Source organism: Schistocerca cancellata, chromosome 3, assembly GCF_023864275.1.
Source record: "Schistocerca cancellata isolate TAMUIC-IGC-003103 chromosome 3, iqSchCanc2.1, whole genome shotgun sequence".
Taxonomy (NCBI): domain Eukaryota; kingdom Metazoa; phylum Arthropoda; class Insecta; order Orthoptera; family Acrididae; genus Schistocerca; species Schistocerca cancellata.
The window spans coordinates 659,344,310-659,369,626 of NC_064628.1; the positions used below are offsets into that span (position 1 = coordinate 659,344,310).

General features: G+C 40.9%; 1 protein-coding gene across 4 annotated transcripts in view; it reads left to right on the forward strand.

Moving 5' to 3' along the window:
* LOC126175627 (zinc finger protein 143-like) overlaps positions 1 to 25,317 on the forward strand; it is a 118,613-nt gene that overhangs the window by 29,422 nt on the left and 63,874 nt on the right. For 3 of the 4 annotated variants that reach the window (XM_049922513.1, XM_049922515.1, XM_049922512.1), the window contains exon 4: positions 22,776 to 23,003. In XM_049922513.1, coding sequence (XP_049778470.1) covers positions 22,776 to 23,003 — 228 coding nt within the window. The remainder of the gene's footprint in view (positions 1 to 22,775; positions 23,004 to 25,317) is intronic. The other variant, XM_049922514.1, reaches the window with a different exon arrangement.

Below are 25,317 nucleotides of genomic sequence, written 5' to 3' on the forward strand. Positions count from 1 at the left end.
ACTGTATTTCTTCCCCAATTCCTGCCATTTGTTCCCTTACGCTCTCCCTGAAACTCTGTACAACCTCTGGTTTAGTCATTTTATCCAGGTCCCATCTCCTTAAATTCCTACCTTTGCAGTTTCTTCAGTTTTAATCTACAGTTCATAACCAATAGATTGTGGTCAGAGTCCACATCTGCCCCTGGAAAAGTCTTACAATTTAAAACCTGGTTCCAAAAATCTCTATCTTACCACTATATAATCTATCTGATACCTTTTAGTATCTCCAGGGTTCTTCCATGTATACAACCTTCTTTCATGATTCTTGAACCAAGTGTTAGCTGTGATTAAACTGTGCTCTGCACAACATTCTACCAGGCGGCTTCCTCTTTCATTTCTTACCCCCAATCCATATTCACCTACTACATTTCCTTCTCTCCCTTTTCCTACTAGCAAATTCCAGTCACCCATGACTATTAAATTTTCGTCTCCCTTCACTATCTGAATAATTTCTTTTATTTCATCATACATTTCTTCAATTTCTTCATCATCTGCAGAGCTAGTTGGCATATAAACTTGTACTACTGTAATAGGCGTGGGCTTTATGTCTATCTTGGCCACAATAATGCGTTCACTATGCTGTTTGTAGTAGCTTACCCGCATTCCTATTTTTTTTATTCATTATTAAACCTACTCCTGCATTACCCCTATTTGACTTTGTATTTATAAACCTGAATTCGCCTGACCAAAAGTCTTGTTCCTCCTGCCACCGAACTTCACTAATTCCCACTGTATCTAAGTTTAACCTATCCATTTCCCTTTTTAAATTTTCTAACGTACCTGCCCAATTAAGGGACCTGGCATTCCACGCTCCGATCCATAGAACGCCAGTTTTCTTTCTGCTGATGACGACGTCCTCTTGAGTAGTCCCCACCCGGAGATCTGAATGAGGGACTATTTTACCTCCGGTATATTTTATCCAAGAGGACGCCATCATCATTAACCATACAGTAAAGCTGCATGCCCTCGGGAAAAATTCTGGCTGTAGATTCCCCTTGCTTTCAACCATTCGCAGTACCAGCACAGCAAGGCCGTTTTGGTTAGTGTTACAAGGCCAGATCAGTCAATCATCCAGACTGTTGCCCCTGCAACTACTGAAAAGGCTGCTGCCCCTCTTCAGGAGGGGACCATGTCCAACCTTACATGCAACATGCAGTTTGTTTTTCCTCTGCATGATGGCATCATTATTGGAATTAATGATGAACTACTTAACTGCAAAATAACAGTAGCATAAATATGTGACTAAAATAAGATCATGTACGCGGTCCAGTCACTTTAATGTGACCACCGCCTATGTTCAACATTACATGCAATTACCACTGACAGATGGCATGTGGGAGCACAGCAGTGGAGGGTATATAAAGCGTTTTTGGGGAATGCGGCAAACAGTGCAGTCATTGTTAAAATGCGTAAATGGAGAGATTGATCTGATGTCCAAAAGGGCATGCATGATCTTTGGCTTTTGGGCCAAGATGGAAACATTTCCAAAATGGCTAAGTTTGTAAAATGTTTGTATGCTGCCCTTGTTAAAGTATATCGTGCATGGTAAAACGGCACTATCCAAAACCAGCGCAGAGGCAACGGTGGTCAACCACAGCCCATAGATTACAGTGGTGAACAACGGCTGTGGAGATGTCTACAGGCACATCTATGTGCTGTGCAACTGTTGAACAACTAACCACCCAAGGAACCTGTGGGATACCAACAGTGCCTCCTGAATGACCATTTCATGAATGTTGCTGCGTATGGACCTTCACAGCAGGCGCCTGGTTCTTGCATCCAAGCTGACTGCTGCCCATCAGTGACAAAGGTTGAAATTTGCACACCAATACCCCAACTGGGTATCCACTGAGTGGTGAAAGGTGGCCTTTTCAGATGAATCACATTTTATGCTCCATCGGAGAGATGGCCATTAGCACGAAATAACTGAAAGCGAACAACCTGCAATAATCGTTGGAAGGGTCCGGGCTGTAGAAGGGAGTGTTATGGTCTGGGGAATGTTTTTGTGGCATTCCCTGAGTGATCTTGTCATACTAGAAGGGACATGGATCAACACAGGTATGCATCTATCCTTGGGGACCATGTCCAACCTTACATGCAACATGCAATTTGTTTTTCCTCTGCATGATGGCATCTACCACCAGGACAATGCAATATGTCATACAGCTTGCAGTGTATGTGCGTGGTTCAAAGAGCAGCAGAATGAGTTTACCATAATCCCCTGACCATCAAATTTCACGGATATAAACCCAATCAAGAATCTTCAGGTGACACCAATCAGACTGTTTGCACCATGGATCTTCAGCTGAGAATCTAGTGGAGCAGGCAAAAGCACCAGAGTTAGCATGGCTCCACATCCGTGTCAGTACCTTCCAAAACCTCATTGACACTCTTCCTGCACATCTTGCAGCGATGCACACTGCGAAGGGTGGTTATTCAGGGTTTTGACAGATGGTCGCATTAATGTGACTGGACAGTTTATGTAAAACATTCTCATATTATTCCCAAAAATAAATAACTTATATTTGATAAAAGGCTATAAATTTTAAGGAAGGACCTGGATGAATTTAAATCATGGGGGCATTTGTTGTGATTAGCTTTCACTGATTAATTTTATTACACAAAATTCTGTTGAAAGTGTGTTAAACATGGGGAAAAGATGCCCATCAAAACCCTAAAACATCGGACAGCTGGAATGATGGCATTTAATTAAAGTTAGAACTGTTTACTAGCAATAGCAACAAGTTAAGGTTTTGCCAAGCAGTTCCTCTAAATAATTCTGAACTGAGTTGCTGCAATCACTGAACTTTGCCCATTTCTCTATTGTGCACTAACAGCTGCAGGAAACTGCAGTTCAAAAGTCTGTCTAAAAAAGTTTAGCAACCATTGAAAATTAATTAGACTCTCAGTAATTATGCAGCCTACTTGCTTCATGGAGTAACATAGATTTTGACTCCAAGACCTCCAAAAATGACTTGATTTCTATGTGTATTTGTGTTTTAACATTTGCAAGTGTGTGTATTTCAACTAGAAAAAGAGGAGCAGCTTGATAACTAACAAACTTTATGCTGTATCAAAAGAAAAAATTGCTTGAGAACATTATAAAATTGCAAGACAGTGAAAGGATTCAGGGTGGCAAAAATACTAAAAGTTGTTTATATATGTTTCTTGAAATTAATGATAATATTTTTGTATTAATCTTTTCCAAAATGACTTTCAGTAATTTCTTATAACAGTCAACATTTATTTTATGCTTGCATATGGAGTTCTATATCGAACAGATACTAAGCTCACATTAACTCAGATTTTACAATATTTTCTCATCATCGTTATTGGCATTCTTGTCTTCAGTTTTCGTTGACGATTCTTGTAGTTTAATACTCTGAGGCCCACTTTGGCAGTCTGTGGTGTATAAGTAGCTCCATTCAGCATCTACAGTGGTGTAGGGATGTCTGCTGATGAACTCCAACTGCTGCAAGTCATCCAAGGAGCACCCCCAAACAAATAATAAAATACAAAACAAATATCTGAACTAATACAGAATATCCTATATACAGAAATAATGCACTAATGTAGCATTTAAACAGCTTAACCTATATAATAAAATTCATTATTGACAATCTTGTTCAATGATTACCTGAAATCTCCCCACCTTGAAGAGCCAGATGTAATTCAGCAAAAATTCTGTACCCTCACACCAGAAAGCCTGGCCAATACTTTCCTTCAAGATGTTAAATTTGTAGTACTGCTGGTACTGCTGCTTAAAGATATGACAAAAAAATCACAACTTTTGAAAATTTTAGGTCCTTCCTTGGGGATTAGAGAGGATTAGGTTGGAGATGGTTAGAAAGGAGAGCCAGGTCATTCACACTCCAGCATCAGAGAGGCCCAATGAGAATTGATGCTTTTCCTCATCATAGGTCACTTACTATATTTTCTCATTGTAGTATTTCAGTAAAATTATGTTAACAGAATCTTTTGTCAGTTCTTGGTAGAACATTATAAAAAATGAAAAGAACCAGTTTGCTTTTGTTCCACAGTATTACTTTTATTGTGTTGACCGGTTTTCGGTTTACAAGGCCATCTTCAGACATTTACTGAGTATTGCCTCCAAAGAAGTTACAATGTTTGCAAAACAACATTGGGAGAGAAGTAACATGTCTAGACTGAAGCAGAAACATACAGTAAGTAACATCTTTGACTGCGTGGTAGTAATGCAATGAAAAAGTAGAAAAGTGAACAGTAAATAAATAAAAATGGAGTAGACAGGAAAAACTTTAACACAAAATAGGAACAGCATGCCTACATAACAGTTTCTATTAATAAACAAAACTAATAAAATAAAATAAAATTAGTACTTGACAAGGCTACATCAGGAGGTATAAAACATGGAGAGCGATACACAAACCAATTAAAAGAAGAAACAATTATCAATGTAATTACAAAATACATAAGGAACTTAAGCAATATCAATAATGTAAACAGAAATAAATAAATGCAGGAAATTGGAAGAGTCTGAGGGAACATACAGTAAATGCAATCTTTGAGAGTGTGGTGATACTGCATTTTAACATTAACATTATATTCTAAACAATGGCTATGTAACAGTTTGCATTAAGTAAATGCACCAAGTAAAATATAAACAATATTTGATGAGACAGCTACAAGAGGTGTTAAACATGGACAGTAATACAAGTACCAGTTAAAAGAAAGCCTTAACTATTAAAACTATAGTCTATATGGAATACATACACAACTTCAATAAAACAAAAGAACTTAATGAATTCAGGAAAATGGGAATATGTAGGAACAGACAGTGTGGGAAGTAAAGAACAACAGAGATGATTATATGAAGTTTAGGACAGGGAAACTGTTGAGCTGTGTCTGGTGATTTAGGATATGATCTGGACTGTGAGCTAGATATTTGTTAATTTCCAGGGCTTCCAGCAGGTTGAGTTTATGGCCTTTGTTTGCTAAGTGAAGTAAGTGGGACACTGGCTGGTAGTTGTGACCCTCATTGTTCAGCAAATGCAGAGTCAGAATTCTGCAACCTCCAGCTGCATTCATGTTCAGCCAGCCTAGTTGCTATATCTCTGCCTGACTGATCGAGATAAAATTTGTCACAATCAGGCCAGGTTATTTTGTATACCCCACTGTTGGCTAATAACTGGATCTTATCTTTGCTATTAAAATACATTGGGCTACCATGTTCTTAAAGCCTATACTTGCAGGCTTTCAATGCTTTGGCTACAATCTGTGATACCTCACCTAGATATGGTAGTGTACACCATTTCTTGCAGACAGAGGATGGGGAAGCAGGTGGGGCATAGAGAAGGGGTATAATTTTCCACTTTTTTTTCCTGTGCAAGATGTGGTCAATAAGAAATTCAATCGTGAATGACTTGTTAAAGACCTTCTCCTGGTCCCTACAGTGGAAATGGTTTTTCACCACCAACCCTACCAATCAGACTCAACCAAGGACCAATATTGAACCTTGAGCTCAGTTCACTCCTTCATCCAACCGTGATCCACCCCCACTGCCCCCAAACCACCCCCTGTTAACTTTCCAGAATTTCTTAACCTCGAACCTTGCCTCACCATTATTCCCCAAATCCCTCAAGATGCAGACTAACCTTACATCTGCAGGAAGAACTGCAGTCCACCGTCTAAAAACTGATCCTGACCTTATAATTCTACCTGCAGACAAAGCTCCACCACAGTTGTTTTGAACTCAAGGATTACCTGGCGGAAGGACTCCACCAGTTGTCAGATGCTTCGACCTACAAACCTTGCTACAGTGACCCCTTTCCAGTAATCCAGCAAGATCTCCAGTCATTGCTCAAATCCTGAGGCCATCCCAGAACCTCTCCCTGTTGTCCATCTCTCTACTCACCCCTACCACTCCCCATACTCCAGGGGTCGGCAACACGTCGACCGCGATCTACTGGTAGATCGCGAGTGCTTATTTGGTAGATCATGTGAGTGCTGAGACTGCAAAAGAAAAATTGTTGAATAAAATCGTCAATTGTTTTCCGTAGCAGTAAAAATGCGTGCCCATTTGACACAAGTTGTTTTGTTTGTTAATAACAGCGTAGAACTGGTACCAACATCTCCCTTGAACCTCTAAAAATTTTTGCTGCATTAGTTAAATCAGCCACCACCTGCGTGCCACTCGTTGCTGCATTGTTTAACTCATCTTTGTGAAATGTGTTCGATACGTCAGGAGAAGGCGGTGAGTTTTGTGCCATGTACTACCAACTTCTGCAATGTAATAGAGCATGGAAAGGACATAGGTAGAATTTTCTGTGCCGTCAATACTCAGCACTGAGCATGCGTACTTGCATACCTTGTTGACACTTTTTGACAACGTACGAGTAGTGCAGCGACTTCATGCATAATGAGTTGTGTATAAAAAAAACGCAAAATTTATCATTTTCATTCCAAACAGGAACACGAATTTTTTGTAACAGAAAGAAATGGCACATGCATTTGTTTATTGTGTGATGCTAAGGTTACATTTGTGAAAAAGACAAACGTCGAGAGAAATTTCAAAACTGTGTACCCACGTGTTAATACCGAGTTTCCTGTAAACTCCAAACTGAGAAAAGAAAATCAAGGAACTTCAAAATCAGTTAAGTGTTCAAAAAAGCATATTCATGAAACCAGTAGACAAAAGTGTTGCTGCCACTTTTGCTTCTTATCATGTTTTGAATGTATTGGCGGAAAGGAAGAAACCTTTCGAAGATGGTGAATTCGGAAAAGAAGCATTTCGAGAAGCTGGTGATAAGTTGTTTCATAATTTGAAGAACAAGTCTGAAATAGTTGCTGCCATTGAATTCCTTCAACTTTCATCAAGAACGGTCACAAGGAGAGTTGAAAATATGTCTAATGATGTTTTCTCTCAAAACAGATTTGGATGAGTGCTGCTATTTTTCAATGCAATTAGATGAGTCTACTAATGCAACAGGTGCTGCTCAGTTGCCATTTTTTGTAAGGATAGTTTTTAATAACTTTACTGCCAATGAAGAACTTTCAAAAGTACTTTCTTTGAAAGGCCATACAAGAGGAGAAGATATATTTTTTGCCATGAAGCAACTCATTCAATCGGAGAAAATACCTATCCACAAGTTTGTAAGCATTACCACAGATGGAGCTCCAGCCTTGAGAGGTTCTAAAAGTGGTTTTATTGCTCTGTGCCAACAAGATTAATGTTTTCCACCGTTTTTAACTTATCACTGTATTTTACACCAGCAGTCTCTGTTTGGAAAGTTTTTAAATATGAATGAAACTATGAATACTGTTGAAAAAATAGTCAATAAAATTAGGTCTCACTCTCTTCAAAGAAGACTTTTCAAAGATTTGGCAAATGAACTAGAACTATAGTATGGAGATTTACTGCTCCACACTGAAGTGTGTTGGCTTAGCAAGGGAAAAGTGCTGCAACGTTCCCACAAGCTTTTACCAGCTACCAAACTGTTTTTGCAAGAACAAGATGAGAATAGTCTGTCAGCCTGTATTGAAGCTCCTCTCTGGCTTATGAATTTTGCTTTCTTCATTGACCTAACAGAAAAGCTTAATGAGCTGAATTTGAAATTTAAAGGCAATGACAAATATATTGCTGATTTGATATCTGAAGTAAATTCTTTTACTGAAAAATTGTTTTTGTGGGAGTGCTGCCTTAAGAGGGGTGAATTAAGACATTTTCCAACTCTGAAAACACAAATAGAAGGAAGTGATATACTTCACAATAGTAAATGTTATGCAGTAATGATCTCCAACTTGAGGGATGATTTCAGTGATCAGTTTTCAGACTTCAAAAAGATTTCAGTGGTAACCCAGTTTGTATCTTTCCCTTGGGCTAACATTGAACTAGTGAATATATCTTCTTCCATTGCAAAAGTTTTTGACATAGATAGGGCTGCCCTTGAACTTGAAATATTATCATTAAAAATTATTTGTTTCTCAAAAAGTGTTGCAGAACCCAAAACCTGTTGGCCTCTAATTCCTCACGAGAAATAACCTGTCTTGGTAATGTTGCTCGTAGAATAAAGGCCATGTCTGCTTCTACCTACCTGTGTTAATCACTGTTTTCAAATATGAACTTTATTAAAAATAAACATAGAACAAGGTTGGCTGATTAACATCTGGAATCGGGTATTTGACTAAGTGTAACAAGTTATACACCAAATATGAAGGACATTGTTGACAAAACAGCTACTCAGATATCACATTAAATGTAAATAATTCTTGTGTTGTTAATGTAAGAATATACTTGAGAATATTATGAAATAAAATTATTATGTTTCGAATAAGTAGTGAAGATTTAAAACTTTTATTTTAAATAGTTGTTTTACAGTACCAGTACCCAAAAATTAAAAATGTAGCAACTGAATTTTTAAAAGTAGATCACTTTGATATGTTGGTATGGAATAGTAGATCATGAAGGCTTTGTGGTTGCCTATCCCTGCCATACTCCTACCTTCTACCTGCTTCCTAAAGTCCATAAACCTAATCACCCTGGACGTCCCACTGTGGCCGGTTACTGTGCCCCCACTGAGAGAATCTCTGCTCTCGTAGACCAACACCTTCAATCTGTTACCCAGAACCTGCCCTCCTATATAAAAGATACCAACCATTTCCTCCACCGACTCTCCACAGTTCCTGTCCCTTCACCACACGGTGTCCTGCTCATCACTATTGATGCCACCACCCTGTACACTAACATTCCTAATGCCCATAGCCTTACTGCTATTGAACACTACATTTCCCAATGCCTGACAGATTCCAAACCAACAATCTCCTTCCTAGTTGTCATGACCAACTATATCCTCACCCACAATTACTTCTCCTTTGAAGGCATTACCTACAAACAAATCTGGGGTATGGCTATGGGCACCCGCATGGCTCCATCCTATGCAAACCTATTCAGAGGCCATCTAGAGGGATCCTTCCTAAAAATCCAGAATACTAAACCCCTCACTTTGTTCAGATTCATTGATAACATCTTTGCTATTTGGATTGAAGGTGAGGACACCCTATCCACATTCATCCAGAACCTCAACAACTTCTCCCCCATTTGTTTCACCTGTGTTATAACGTCAAGTTGAACACATATATTTCAGAATGACACAACACATATAAATCACAGAGTAAGTTGACAAGCAAGACATGGGCACGCGTTAACATTCGAATGAGCACTGAGTCCCAGTCTAGCGGCCGCTGCTCGGCTGGCCGCTTAGGTGGCGCAGCTGCTGCATGGTTGGCAGACAGCGCCGCACGTAGAGGATGCGTGTAATTGCGCAGCGGCGCTTTGAATGATCGGCGAGTCACAACACTTTTCCCCCCTTTGAAATTGTTGCACTGGCCCTGATGGAGGTGTCCTGGAGATGGCTAACGTCCATAGGCGTTGTTTGACTCACTGTAAAGTCTCGAGGAGGAGGCTTCCTGTATGGACGGAAGTGTCCCCGATGATAACAGGTCGAGATGACAGGAGACGTAGGGGTCGAATCCGCTGGGGCCCCATGCACCAATCTGCCCATTGCTGCAAGTCCAGTTGATATAACAGGAGACATGGGCGATGTGTCAGCGTCCGTTGGAGGAGGAGGCGAGTAGATTGGATCTGACAGAGGATGGTCATCCGGTTCCTGCATGGGCATGTCTCCTGGTGGCATCCGTTCTTGTGCTGGCATCGCGATGACGGTGAGAGGGCTGCGTTGTGAGTATTGAGAGATGCCAAGATCCCGAGCGTCATGTAGAGCCGAAGGTGGTGTAGGGGCATTCGGAACAGGTGTTGCCGGCATACGAGGCCGAAGCAGGTCAGAATGACACACTGCAACACCCGTGTCCGTCTGGATTTCATACAGGCGTCGGCCACGGTGTCGTAAGATGCGGCCCGGGCTCCATTTTGGCCGCCTGCCATATCCCCGTACCCAGACGAGGTCGTCGGCGGTGAACCGGCCAAGTGAAGGCACCCGTGGCCGTGAGGTGGAAGGCCGCAGAAGATGAAGTAGTGTGCAGGGCTGTCGGCCATGTAAGAGCTCAGCCGGGCTGTGGTCACCCATGGGGGTGAAACGGTGAGATTCCAGAAACTGGAGAAGCGCATCAGCAGCAGCAGAAGAAGTCAGAAGTTTCCCCATCTGAGCCTTAAATGTGCGGATCAGTCGTTCAGCCTCACCGTTTGATTGTGGATGGAACGGCGGGGCCGTGACATGCATAACGCTGTGACGAGCACAAAAATCCGCAAATTCGGAAGAGGCAAATTGCGGACCATTATCAGTCACAAGAGTAGAGGGGAGGCTTTCCAAAGAAAAAATGCGGGCGAGAGCACTGGTGGTTGCCGCGGTGGTAGGCGACGTGCAACGGACAATGAAAGGAAAGTTAGAGTAGGCGTCAATTACAAGGAGCCAATAAGTACCTAAAAAGGGTCCCGCAAAGTCAGCATGAATGCGCTCCCGGGGCTTCTCAGGCGAAGGCCACGGTGACAAAGATGACTTTGGGGCAGCGGCCTGTGACACACAAGGGCCGCAGGCAGCGACCATGTGTGCTATTTCAGAGTCGATGCCAGGCCAGTACACATGACGGCGCGCCAGAGATTTTGTGCGAGACACACCCCAGTGCCCTTGGAGAAGGAGGCGCAAGACCGAAGCACGCAAAGACGCAGGTAACACAACACGCGGCAAAGCATTGTCAGTGGAAAGGAGGATAACACCATCCCTAGCCGTGAGGAGGTAGCGCAAAGCATAGTAGTTCCGCAGTGGATCAGAAGTCTTAGCGGACAGGCGATCTGGACAACCCTTCTGAATACAGTGTAAAATCCGGGAGAGGGTAGGGTCAGAACCCGTAGCAGCCGCCAGCCTGTCCCCAGTGATGGGGAACCCGTCCACAACCCACTGCTGAGCAACATCCAGATGGAAACACAAAAGTTCGTCCCTATTGAATGCCTGATCAGGACCCATGGGAAGGCGAGACAGAGCATCAGCATTTGCATGTTGAGCCGTTGGCCGGAAATTAATCTCATAATTGAAACGTGACAAGTAAAGAGCCCAACGCTGGAGGCAGTGTGCAGCCTTGTTGGGAAGTGACATTGATGGATGAAGCAAGGAAACAAGTGGTTTGTGATCTGTAACAAGATGAAATTTTGAGCCATAGAGAAAAACACCAAACTTATGAAGAGCATAAATAATGGCCAAAGCTTCTTTTTCAATTTGAGAATACTTTTGTTGGGCATCCGTGAGCGTTTTGGAGGCATAAGCAATGGGTTGTTCAGAACCGTCAGGAAAACGGTGCGCAAGGACTGCACCGACCCGTTTTGAGAGGCGTCTGTGGGAAGAACAAGATGTTGGCCAGGTCGATAAGTAGCCAAGCACGGGGCCTGTTTCAGCATAGTCTTCAATTTCTGGAAAGCTGCATCGCATGACGTGGACCAGTGAAAAGGCACGTTTTTATGCAACAGGCGATGCAATGGCTGAGCCACCGAAGCCGCAGACGGTAAAAACTTTGCTATTTTCCCCAAGAAGGCCTGCAGTTCCTTAACAGATGCAGGGCGAGGAAGGGCATCGATCGCAGCGACAGTTAGCTGAAGCAGACGAATACCATCCCGAGAGAGTTGAAACCCCAAGTACATGATAGATGCCTGAAAAAATTGTGATTTCTGAAGATTACACTTAAGATCGGCAGTCTGTAAGACATGAAAAAGAGTGCGGAGATTTTGAAGATGTTCTTCAGTGGTGAAGCCAGTGACAACAATGTCGTCCATGTAATTGATACACCCAGGGACAGGGAGCAATAATTGTTCCAAGAATCACTGAAAGAGAGCAGGGGCGCTAGCAACCCCGAAATCAGGCGTTGGTATTGATAGAGGCCGAAAGGCGTGTTAAGGACCAGAAACTGCCGGGATGCAGCGTCGAGTGGAAGTTGATATAAGCTTCCGACAGGTCAATTTTAGAAAAATACTGGCCTCCAGCAAGTTTAGTGAACAGTTCTTCAGGTCGGGGCATAGGGTAAGTGTCAATGAGGCATTGAGCATTTACAGTGGCTTTGAAATCGCCACAGAGACGAATATCACCATTTGGCTTAGCAACGACAACGACAGGAGAGGACCACTCACTGGAAGTGATGGGAAACAAGACCCCTGAAGTAGTGAGACGATCCAGCTCCGTTTTACCCGATCACGAAGGGCCACAGGAATGGGCCAAGCCCGAAAAACTTAGGCCGAGCAGTGGGTTTGAGTGTGATATGAGCTTCAAAGTCGTTTGCATGGCCTAACCCAGGAGAAAAAAGGGACGAAAATGTCATCGACAAGGAATCCAATTGAGCATAAGGAATAGCATCAGAGACGATATGGACAGAGTCATCTATGGAGAACCCAAAAACACGAAAGGCATCGAAACCAAAAAGATTCTCTGCATTACTCTGGTCGACCACAAATATGGGAACAGTGCGAACGACAGATTTGTAAGATACCTCAGCATTAAATTGTCCCAAGAGAGAAATCTTCTGTTTATTGTACGTCCATAATTGCCGAGTGACAGGTGACAGGAGTGGAGAACCCAACTGAAGATACGTCTGAGAATTAATTATAGTGGCAGCAGAACCGGCATCCACTTGCATGCGAACATCTCGACCAAGGATTTGGACAGTGAGGAATAACTTCCCTGAAAGGGAAGAAGTGCAATTGACAGACAACACAGAATCAGAATCAGTGTCATTGTCATGAACATCATGTATGCGGTTGGATTTGCAAACGGAAGACACATGACCTTTCTTTTTGCAATTGTGACACACACCCCAACGTTGGGGATAATCCTCCCGTGAATGTTTCGTAAAACACCGCAGACATGAAGGAAGTTGCCGGGGGTTTTGCTGCAGTTTCTTAGCGGGTTGTTTACGGTTAGGCCAAGGCTGCGCGTGGGAGCGCACTGCGACCACATCGGCCGGCGGGGACGCGCCGCACGCGTCATCAACAGCGCACAGAGGTTGTATTTCCCCGACATCACCCCACGCCTCTATTTGCGCCCCAGCGGCACGAGAAATTTCAAAAGACTGTGCAATGGAGAGAACTTCATCTAGAGTCGGATTTGCCAACTGAAGGGCACGTTCCCGAACTTCTTTGTCGGGCGCCGACCGTATAATAGCATCCCGTACCATGGAATCGGCATAGGATTCTTTGTGAACGTCAGTAACAAATTGACACTTTCGACTGAGTCCGTGAAGTTCAGCAGCCCAAGCGCGATAGGATTGATGTGGCTGTTTTTGACAACGATAAAAAGCAATGCAAGAGGCTACCACATGCGTTTGCTTTTGAAAATAGACAGACAGAAGTGAGCATATTTCAGCAAAGGACAAAGACACAGGTTCCTTCAAAGGAGCCAATTGCGACAACAACCGATACATTTGAGGTGAAATCCAGGAAAGGAACAGAGACTTACATGGTTGTTCGACCGTGACATGAAATGCTAAGAAGTGCTGTCGAAGACGTTTTTCATAATCAGACCAGTCTTCCGCCGTCTCGTCGTAAGGAGGAAAAGGAGGTATAGCCAACAACTAGAAACGCCCTGCACTTGACGCCGCGACGAAATCGCGAATCGCCGCTGTTAGAAGCGTTTGCTGTTCGAGGAGACTTTGCAATAGTTGCTCGACAGTAGCCATGGAAACCTGTGGGTCAACGGTGAAAAGGAAAAATCCACTACCTTGTTGCCAATTGTTATAACGTCAAGTTGAACACATATATTTCAGAATGACACAACACATATAAATCACAGAGTAAGTTGACAAGCAAGACATGTGCACGCGTTAACATTCGAATGAGCACTGAGTCCCAGTCTAGCAGCCGCTGCTCGGCTGGCCACTTAGGTGGCACGGCAGACAGTGCCACACGTAGAGGACACCGGGTAATTGCGCAGCGGCGCTTTGAATGAGTGGCGAGTCACAACAACCTGGTCCTACTCAACCCAACAAGCCACCTTCCTAGATGCTGACCTCCACTTTGAAGGTGGCTACATCAGTACCTCTGTCAATATCAAACCCACTGAACACCAGCAGTACCTCCACTTTGACAGCTGCCATCTGTTCCATACCAAGAAGAGTTTCTGTGCAGCCTAGCCACCCATGGTCGTCACATCTGCAGTGATGAGCAGTCCATCTCAAAATATACTGAAGGTCTCACTGAAGCCTTCACTGACTGTAATTATCCCCATAACCTTGTACAAAAACACATCTCCCATGCCTTATCTTTACAGTCTCCCACCACATCCCAAAGTCCTACCGTCCGGCCACAGAGGAGCATTCCCCTCATAACTCAGTACCACACAGGACTGGAGCAACTGAGTTATATACTCCACTTCGGTTTCAATTGCCTCTTGTCATCCCCTGAAATGAGAAATGTCTTGCCCACTATCTTTTCCACACCTCGCACAGAAGTTTTCCGCCATCCACCAAACCTACACAATATACTCATCCATCCTTACACAACACCTGCTTCCAATTCCTTACCTCATGGCTCATACCCCTGTAATAGATCTAGATGCAAGACCTGTCCCGTATATCCTCCCACCACCACCTACTCCAGTCCAGTCACTAACATCACCTATCCCATCAAGGGCAGGGCTACCTGTGAAACCAGGCATGTGGTCCACAAGCTAAGCTGCAACTACTGTTCTGCATTCTATGTAGGCATGACAACCAACAAGCTGTCTGTCCGCATGAATGGCCACTGACAAACTGTGGCCAAGAAACAAGTGGACCACCCTGTTGCTGAACACACTGCCAAACATGATATCCTTCATTTCAATGACTGCTTCACAGCCTGTGCCATAAGGATCCTTCCCACCAACACCAGATTTTCTGAATTGCGCAGGTGGGAACTTTCCCTGCAATACATCCTACATTCCCGTAACCCTGTTGGCCGTAACCTTTGTTAGTCACTGTCCTCACCCATCCAGCCCCTTCCCTGTTCCCATTCCATCCCTTCCCTTCCCCACCTATCCCCTGCCCTCCATGTAACTTGCAGCACTTCACTATCCCCCACCCGAAGCATACTATCCCTCCCCCTTCCCACCCCAGCCTCATCCTTATCCCCACCCAGTCGCCACTCCCATCAAGCACTGGTGCTGCTGCTCGCAGTGTGGTTTCAGTTGCCTGAGACTGTATGTGAGTTGCATTTGTGTGTGTGTGTGTGTGTGTGTGTTGTTGTTGATGACGGTCAATGGCCAAAAGCTTTAAGTGTGGAAGTCTTTTTGTTGTGCCTGTCTGCGACTCAGCGTCTCTGCTATATGGAGTGTAACAGCTTCCCTTCTACTAATATTATTGATTTATTAAAATCATAGCTGCCATGACATAATATGCACACAAAAAAACATGCTGCCGTGGCAACTGAACTCTGAAATGAGTACACGTCACATTATTATAGAAGTGTGCCACTTACTAGTTACTGATGAAATCAGTATTATATTTTGAGCTTGAGGCTGGACACAGCTTAATTTTGTAAGAGAATGAAGCATAATGCCAACATCCCTCAAATCACACAGTAATGGAAATAACGCAAGGAAAATTTGTACATTATTATGGCTGAAAGCTTCATACAGTGTCAGACGATTAGTTAAAAAATGAAACAAAGGTGTACTAAATATGATAACAATCTGGGACCTTTGTTCCCAAAGTGTCTGGGGACACCAAGACAACTTAATAAAAATAAGGGCAGTCCTGGAAAAATCTCGACTGGTGGCAACTCTAAATATATGGCAGAATAAAACTCTACAGCACAAAGTCTAACAGAAAGCAACATGTTGAATGGATTAAATGTATACAGCACAATGTTCCTGCTCTTAATGAAGAGAAAAAAATTAATGTAAAGTTCTAGTTATAGATTGTATTTTCCTAAACAACTATATGGGGAGTTTTGCAAATCACAGAAGATTTGGAACAGGAAACATTACTTTTATAATGAATATGTATCTTGAAGAATTCAAGGATGATATTTGTTGTTGTTGAAGTTTGTTCACAGCAGATGTACTGGTTTCAGAATTTTTTTTAATTACACTAAATTCCTTAGAAATTCTCATATATTTGTCTTTTTAGTACAAAATCTAACAAAGAGATACTGAGTTGCAGTCAGACATGATGGAAGACACTTACACATTGGCTTTCAACCAAAGCCTTCTTCAGAAAAGGAAACACACACACACACACACATTCATTCAGTCATTCATTCACACAAGCAAGCACACCTCACACACACTTGACCGACTAAACTGCCAGGATTGTAGGCCAGAGAGGTGGGGAGGGGGAAAAAAAGAGATAGAGAGAGAGAGAGAGAGAGAGAGAGAGAGAGAGAGGAAACATAAGAAGGTCCACTGGCAGAGGACAACAGACAAAGAGGGTGAGGGAATGAGAATGTGGAGGAGATGATAGGACAGAGGGGGGAAAACTTTTGTCTGGAGGGTGTGGGGATAGTAGGTTACTGTAGATTGGGCCTGGTATAATTTTGGGAATATGTTGTAAGGATAACTCTCATTTGCACAGTCCACAAAAGCTGGTAGTTGAGGAGAAAATACAGCTGGCTAGGGGAGTGAAGCAGTCATTGAAATCAAGCCCCATCATGTTTAGCAGCATGTTGTGCCACAGGCTGGTCTACTTTGGCCTTGGCCACACCACCAAACTGTGACTAAGACCAAAATAAGATGACCCTGTGGCACAACATGCAGATAAACATAACATGCTTGATATCAATGGCTACTTCACTACCCGAAACATCTAGATCCTCTCCTCCACCACCAGCATTTTTTACCCGCACAAATGGGAGTTATCCTTACAACATATTCTCCACTACCAAAATTATACCGGCCACAACTTATGTTTACTTACCTAGTCTCCACACCCTCTGTCCCATTACCTCCTCCCTATTCTCATTCTCTCACTCTCTTTGTGTACTGTCCTCTGCCAGTGCACCTTCCCATCTTTCCCCTTCACCTCTCCTCTCCTTTTTCACTACCCATCGTACCCCCCCCCCCCCTCCTGCCCCAAAGCATCCTAATGCTGTGCCTTTTGATAGTTTCGTCCCTGAAAACCCTCACCCACACCCTGCTATCCCGTCCCCTTCCCCTTCCCCTTCCCTCCCCCCTCCAGATTGCTGCTTCCATTCTAAGTGACAGTTCAATTCTGGAGATGGTGGTCATGTGTGTGTGAGATGTGCTTTTTGTGTGAATGAATGTGCATGTGTGTTTCCTTTTCTGAGGAAGGCTTTGGATGAAAGTTCATGTGTGGTTTTTCATTGTGCCTGTCTGCAACTCCGTGTGTCATCTTTACGGTGAGTAGCAATGTGTCTTTTCCTTATATTGTTGATATTATGACCTTTAGTTTCCATTGTTCGAAAGTTTTCTTCATTTATTCATTCCAAACAAATGCAGCAGACTCACATTAACCCATTAATGCTCAGAAATTTCTTGCGAGAAAACTTGTTCACATTGCTAGGGTAGGTTCAATAAGCTAAAAAGGCATGACCACATTGATTTTTATTGTTTTCTGTACATACATTTCAAAATATGAGTTAGTGCACAAATACACCACCAAGTGTATGGAATATCGCACATCATATTTTCTAGACTTAAAGGAGTATAAATGTTTTTCTTAAACAGCTATATTACTTTTTGTGCACCTGTGAGTTGTTTTTTTTTCCCAGAATGTCTGTACAATAGCCATGAATTTTGGATTGCTACATCTAAACCTGAAAGAAAAAATTGCCCACCACTATTTCTTGGATTTGATAATAGCTCACATTTTGATCCATTCTATCTGTTCCACTCATACTCTGTAAGACTTGATTACATGAGGCTGAGGAACAACAGTTTTCTTCTCCAGTGCAGTAGAATACCATTGAATATTGCAAATGTGATTTACACCTTCCCAGGGTGACACTGCCTTGACTATAGAGTTCTCATTCCAGTGACAAACAAGCAACTGTGAATTTTTATCACAAATCATTTCATAAGAGCCTCTATCTTCATGCTTCATTGCAGCTACATTTTTTAGTGAGCAATTTTCAATTACATTGTTTCTAATGGTTCCATTTATACCAGTACCAATTTCAATAAATTTATCAACTATTTTCAAGGACATGAAGTATTTGACTGCAAACAAATTATGGGGCAAAGTGCCACCACAACCATCTTTAGGCAGGAATTCGATTAACTGTAAAGGGATTCCCCCTCCCAAACCATAATCTTCTTTGTATTTATGTTGTGGTTCCTTTGTTCTTTGATAAACCTCAAAATTTAAAAACTAACCTAGTCTGAAGTTATGACACCACACTCTGTATCCAGAATGTATAGATTTGCTGTTAATGAATTGCATGAGAGCATACTGTCCAAAGTACAGGATCGTAGCTTCATCTACCCTTCTTTCATTCTCCCATACAGCATACTCAAGAAGACAGTTTCTGATGTGACTGAAGTAGAGACAAATTTTTGAGAGTCTGTCATTCTTATCTAGGTTAGAATCATCATTTAGACACACATTATGCATGACATCTTCAAAATGGTTTCTTCTCACTGACTCTGGTGTAGCATAGTTCCATGTAGTATCATCAGTTTCTTTCCAGTATTTTTGTTTTTGAGGTAAGGCATCATACCCATTAACCAACAATGTGCCAAAGAACGCCTTCAGTTCTTGAAGTTCATCCCATCTTTTTGCACTACATATAAAACACGCAATAAAATCGTCACTGAAAAGCAGTTAAAACTTATTCAGTGGAGTCAGGTGTCTTTTGAACATGATTATGTCCCTGAAACAAGTAACCACATTCAGCCATCTTCTTTTTCATTTCATTTCATTTCATTTCTTTCAGGCAACTCAGAAGCCAGTCATCTTCTGCCAACCATTTTTATCATTTGTTTATGTCAAATGAGGTATTTCCATCAATTACCTTGTTCTGTTTTTGGAACCAACTATTTTCATCTTCATTAATATTTCTTACAGCTACTTCAGCTTCTGCAATCAATTTATGGGTGCTCATCCCTTTTCAGATTCAGTGTCACAGAAACCAATTATTTTGTCTTTGTTAGCCTTTGTTACAACTGCTTGTTGTCAGTTGATGGCAATTCAAATTATTGATGTTGCCACCAAATTCTCATCTGCACTGTCTTCATCTGTGTCGTCCCTCACATCAGGTGGAACAAAGCAGAGAGCCAATGAATTTGCCATTTCAAGATCTTTGATATCAGACTCCTCTAACAAAGCCAACACCTCTTCCACACTTGACCTCTGCAACAAGAATAATAAGCTCTTGCTGATGTAAAAAAACAACAGACAAATTATGCTAAAATCATAATACTTTGTAAAATTGAAACTAGAAAGTAAAGTTGCCATTTCAGCAAAGTGTAGACCTTTGTAACCAGTGGTGCATTGGTGCATGAACTAAATTTCAATAGCATTTACAGCCAGAGCATTGTGCATAACCTCATGCCATCATACACATGTACAGAATACAATTCACCAAAGTAACAACTCTCTATAATAACTAACTACTTTGGCCTGACACTGTCCTTTATATTGAAAAATAATAATTCATGGTACTTACATTACTGGTATAATTGATATCTTGTGTAATGTGCAATGGAGAAAAGCTTGCACAGAACTATTTATGCATAGCATTACACTCAGCAGAAAACATAGATGTGTTTTACCTAAATAGTTTCATAAAATATAAAGTCTTCCTATGTTAAATTTTGTAGATCATACAACTTTAACAATTAATCTTATGATTTGTAAGTTTGATTAAAAATAAATTAATATTCCACTTTTGTATTCATTATTTTATACAAAATACACTATTAGGGCTCATATTGAAGACTAGTAATTAATATTGCTATTATGAGCAAATGATTTCCTCATTTAATAAGTTTGTATTGAGCTATTATCCTTTGAAGTCCAATTATTACTCTTTGTGACATTATACAGTGATTGATGTAGTCTGAAAATTAGAACATGTCACATATATATTTTCAAAATTCAAATTTCCAGTGTATTGAGAAGCACACCAGAAAAGTATTCTGTACTGCTGTTGGTGAATTTAAATCTGTTATATTACAGCACTCATCTTATAGTTGATGAATTGAGTGATTAACAGAAACATAAGTCAGACTGAAAATGTTGCTGAGCTTTCAGACAATGTGCTTCTTCATAACTAAGAAAAAAACATGCTTATCCATTCACAGTTACATGGTATCAGCCTTGTATGAAAAATTAGCAACATTTTAATTCTTGTTTATGTACCCTTTGATCAATCAATGCCTAATGATGGTTTATCTTGACTCCTTCAAGTTTACAGTATTTTTCAAAAAATAACATGATGCATCTGCAGTTTTCTTCAAGAAATTAACCTTTGCATTTATAGGCCCTTGATTTGTATTGTGTTAACTATACAGCACAATACACCATCTTAGTACCTGAATACCATGGACAGAGGACATAATAGATATAGGCACAACATGTGGAGCCATGCTTTGTTCTGTGTAATCAAAAACTAGTAATAAGCCTAACTACTAATGCATATACATTTTATGAGAGCATGTAATGTAATACAACCCAACATTCATTTGAAAAATATCCCAATTTTATATTGTGTGGACAGGAACAAGATTCGCAGACCCATAGACCTCTGTATTATTCAAAACAATTTCTCCAGGCCTCAAAGTATATAGGGATCAGGTCTCTGTGACACACTGTTGCCATACACTGGTGTTTTTTCTTTAGATTTAGGCTGGTGTATGAAATAGTACTTGAATATTGTTGTTATATATGGGTTTTGCTTGGAAGATGTGAAAACTCTGGAAATTGCATTATTTGAGGTGTTGTAATATGTCCTGCAAGAACTCATTAACAGTATAACTGTCTGCCAGCCTGAAAGGTGGGGGCAATCGTACCTCAATAATCATCAACAAATTACATAAATAAAATGCAAAGACAGTGAACAAAAAAAATTAAGTATGCAGTCTCACAAGGGTCAGTCTTGGGATCTGTCCTATTTCTGCTGTATGTAAATACTTGACTGATAAAATATGTGATGGAGCCACAGTACGCTTTACAGATGACACTAAAATTCTAATTAAATCAGGCAGTGAAGAAAATCTGCAGGAAAGTGCAGCATTGGTTATGCATAGCTTATCTCAGTGGTTCAAGATCAATAGGCTCATCATAAATTCTGAAAAAGCTGTGGCAGTTAACTTTCACACCATGAGAAACCTCCATCCTCCAAACCCTCTTTCTCCATTGAAGGAAAAAATGCCTCAAATGTCAGTCATACAAAAAATTTTAGGCATTCATATTGAGAAGGATTTGAAATGAGAAATGGACCTTACCAATCTAAATAAAAAAATGAATACACTACTGTATGCTTTAAGGAATCTCAACCAAAATATGAGCTGCTCATCAGTGGCGACAATATATGATTGGAGTATACAGTCGCTACTGATGCACAGAATAATATTTTGGTTGAATTCCACAATTTCTGAAAAAAATATTTAAAAATAAAGAGAAAGATAATTAGACTGATAATGAAAGCTAAATGCAGTGACTCCTGTAGACCCCTTTTTTAAGTTTGAAAATACTGCTCTTCCTTGTTTGTATATATTTGAAGTACTAAATTTTACAGAGGGGAGCATCTTAAAAGGGAACCTATTCAAATGTAACTATGATATACATGTATATGAAACTAGGCAGCAGCTGAACCTACACATAAACACAGTAAGCACAACCTTATGCAAAAGAGGTCTGTATCATACTGAGGTTATGTCATAAACCATATGCCTTCTTAATTAAAATGCCTACAAAAATTAAATATGTTTAAGACAAAGTTGAAACTTTTCTTGCTTGACCACTGGTTCTACTCTGTCTTGGAATTTCTGGAATATCATAATAAGAAAGCATCATTTACCAGATATTGTTAATTATGCATTGTACCGTTTCACACTATAATTTACTGTATGTTTATCATGTAGTCTCTCTTACTATCTCTGGTATCAAATGTAGAAACAATGTAGTATAGCAGTTGGTCAGTTTATATTATTATGTACTTGGTTCGTGTTGTCCATATAGTCACAATGGTTGCTGTAATCATAAGTTAATTATGTTTACCCATGTCCTGCATCATTTGTACAGACAATGTACTAAAAATTGACTCTTGGACTAAAAAAATAAACTGAATACATGTCGAACTTATGCAATATAGTGTTTGCCATTTGTAATACCAGACGCCAAATTATCAAAAAGTAATTATAGTTATGTCCCCTGTTTGTCAAGTTTTTAACTAGTGCAGAACATATCCTAACTTCCAGAGAAAAATTGCAGAGGAGAAGCACCACTGTATTCCAGCAGATGATGTACATCTTAATTCATCTTCAAGTGGAAAAGGTTGTGCTTGATGCACACCTAATTGCCAGATTACATAGTGATTTTTGCATTTCTGTATCTTTTCTTTTGACCATTGCTGAGACAAGTGAAACAATCCTTCCAGAAGTCCTCTAGTAAACCTTATGAATAATATTTTATTTTTAACAGTGTCTCCTAGTGAATAGTAAAGTGATTGAAAAAGTCCTGCCTTACTCCTATTTCTTCTGTATTTTGTTAAAATAAGGATTTTTCTGTGCATGAGTCTTAAAGTTAACACTGTTCCAGCAACTAATTGGAACAAAACAAACCACTTCAGTTTTTGAAAACTGTTTATTTGATCTTTTTGACTGTTGTAGCAGTTCCAACACAAGAACTAGAAGTACTGAATTGTTTTACTGTTTTGGATGATGGCTCAGTGGCACAAGAAGATGGAAATGGTGCAGTTTCTATAAAAATTGAGCAGGTTGAAGAGCTAGAAGGGGGAAATCTCTTAATTAGTAGCACAAGTGGAAATTTTACCTCTGTTACTTTAGCAGATGGAACAGAGGCACTTGTTGCTCATGAAGTTGCTGTTGAAGAACAAGGTTTGTTTCTACAACCACACCTCTCAACTATTGTCACTTTTACATAAATTTGGTGCCCTCTATAGGAAGTTTGCTGTATTAGATGCTTTAAAATTGTTTGTTCATTATTTCAAACAATGGAAACTCCAGATAGGAATATCAACAAATTAGGAAAAGACAGATTGCTACTTACTTTAAAGAAGACACGTCAAGTTGCAGACATGCACAATTAAGACACTTACATAAAGCTTTTGGCCACAGCCTTCATCAGTAAAAGAGAGACGCACACTATTCACACACACAAGCAAGCACAGCTCATGGACACACAACTGCCAACTTCAGCATCTTGGGGCCAGAATGCAGCTGTCACTTGGGATGCAAGCACCAATCTGTAGGGGGTTGGGAAGAGGAAAGGATAGTAGTGTATGGGTGGGGGGAGAGACAAATGCTGTCTGGTGGACACAGCTTCAGGAGGCTGTGGGGCAGGGAGATGGAGAAAAAAGGAGAAGAGTGAGGAAAGACAGGTGGATGCATTGGTAGAGGGCCGCAGATGAACAGGGTGGGAGATGATAGGACAGAGGGGATGGAAACTGTTGGGTGGTGGATGTGGATACAGTATCTTACTGTAGGTTGAGGCTGGGATAATTACAGGAGCAGAGACTTTGTTGCAAGGATAACTCCTATCTGTGTAGTCCAGAAAATCTGGTGGTGGAGGTAAGGATCCAGATGGCTTGGCTAGTGAAGAAACCATTGAAATCAAGTGTGTTATGTTCAGCTGCATGTTGTTCCATAGGGTGGGCTACTTTGCTCTTGACCACAGTTTGGCAGTGGCCATTCATCTCACTGGACAGCTGGTTGGTAGTCATACCAATATAAAAAGCTGTGCAGTGATTGCAGCACAGCTGGTGAATGACAAGGCTGCTTTCACAGGTGGCCTGGCCCCTGATGGGGTAGGATAAATCTGTGAATAGGAAGTGCAGGGTGAGTGGCTTGGGCAGGTTCTGCATTTGGGTCTTCCACAGAGATATGATCCTTGTGGCAAGGGATTGGGATTGGCATGGGGATGGACTAGGATGTTGTGGAAGTTGAGTGGGTGACAGAATACAACTTTAGGAGGGGTGGGAAGCACGTCAGGTAGGATGTCCCTCATTTAAGGGCATGGTGATAGGTAATCAGAGCCCTGGCGAAGGATGTGGTCTTTTCATTGTGCCTGTCTACAACTTGACATTTATTCATTATATTGTATACTTGACACAAAAGAGACTTTCATTCCTTTTTTCTTACAATACCCTTGAAGTGAATTACATTTTTTGGAGTGCAAGTCATATTTATCACTTATGTAAAGTTGATTATTTAGTAAAGAAATTTCAAATTATAGTTACATACTCGTAATTGGATAACACTGTATCTTTTATGTACATTATCTAATATCTTGTTGTGTACAATGTGAACAACTACAGTATTTCATTGGAGGGAGTAACAGGTCAGTTAAGTTGATTGGTGCCTCTGAGATTCACAAGCAGAAGATAGCCAAAAGACAAAGTGGAAACTACAAAAATTATACTTATGGGGATTTTGAAAACAAATGGTCAACTAAACCTGATGTTGGGGTGATTTTTCTGAAAATTTTGAGACTTGTGGTAAGTTCATGGGATGAGAGTGGCAATGAGGATTCTGGGTGCAACAATGAGTGAAACCAAGCAAGGGTGACTTGGAGCTGCTGGCTGGGAAAGTGTAAGGTAGAGTTACTGATTTCAGTTGAGTCTGTAATCTCTGATACTTTCATTTTTTAGAGAGGTGAAAAAGTGAAGTAAATGGTGATTTGATTTTCTTTTGAAACTTATCAATGGGAGAAAAAGAGATAGAAATCCCTCAGGATTTTATGTCAGAGTGTGGCAGCATGAACAGGAAAATAAATGTGTTGCCAGTACTGAGGTGTCACAGTGAGGAGCTAAGTTCTAGAGATAGCAATAAAAGATGGGGATGAAAGCTAGTGAAATTTGAGCTAAACAAAACTGTAATTGTTTTTGTTTCCTGGTGCTATTTATTTGGAAGTTAGCTTATCCTTTTGTGGTTATGTGTTTTGCTTATTAGTAATAAATAAATCCTAATGATTTCCTCTTGCATCTTGTTACAGTATGCAGTTCAATTTCTAGCACTTTTCTCTAGAAGAGTACTAGAGAGTCTGCGGTATCAGATAGCTATAAGTTCTTGGAGCTTTGATTAGTATATAAAATTGGGAACTCTGGGGTGATTTAAAGTTCAGTATTTACAAGAGAGAGAGAGAGAAGTCAGAAGAATTATTATGATTGTTTGCCAGAATAGCAAGTAAAGC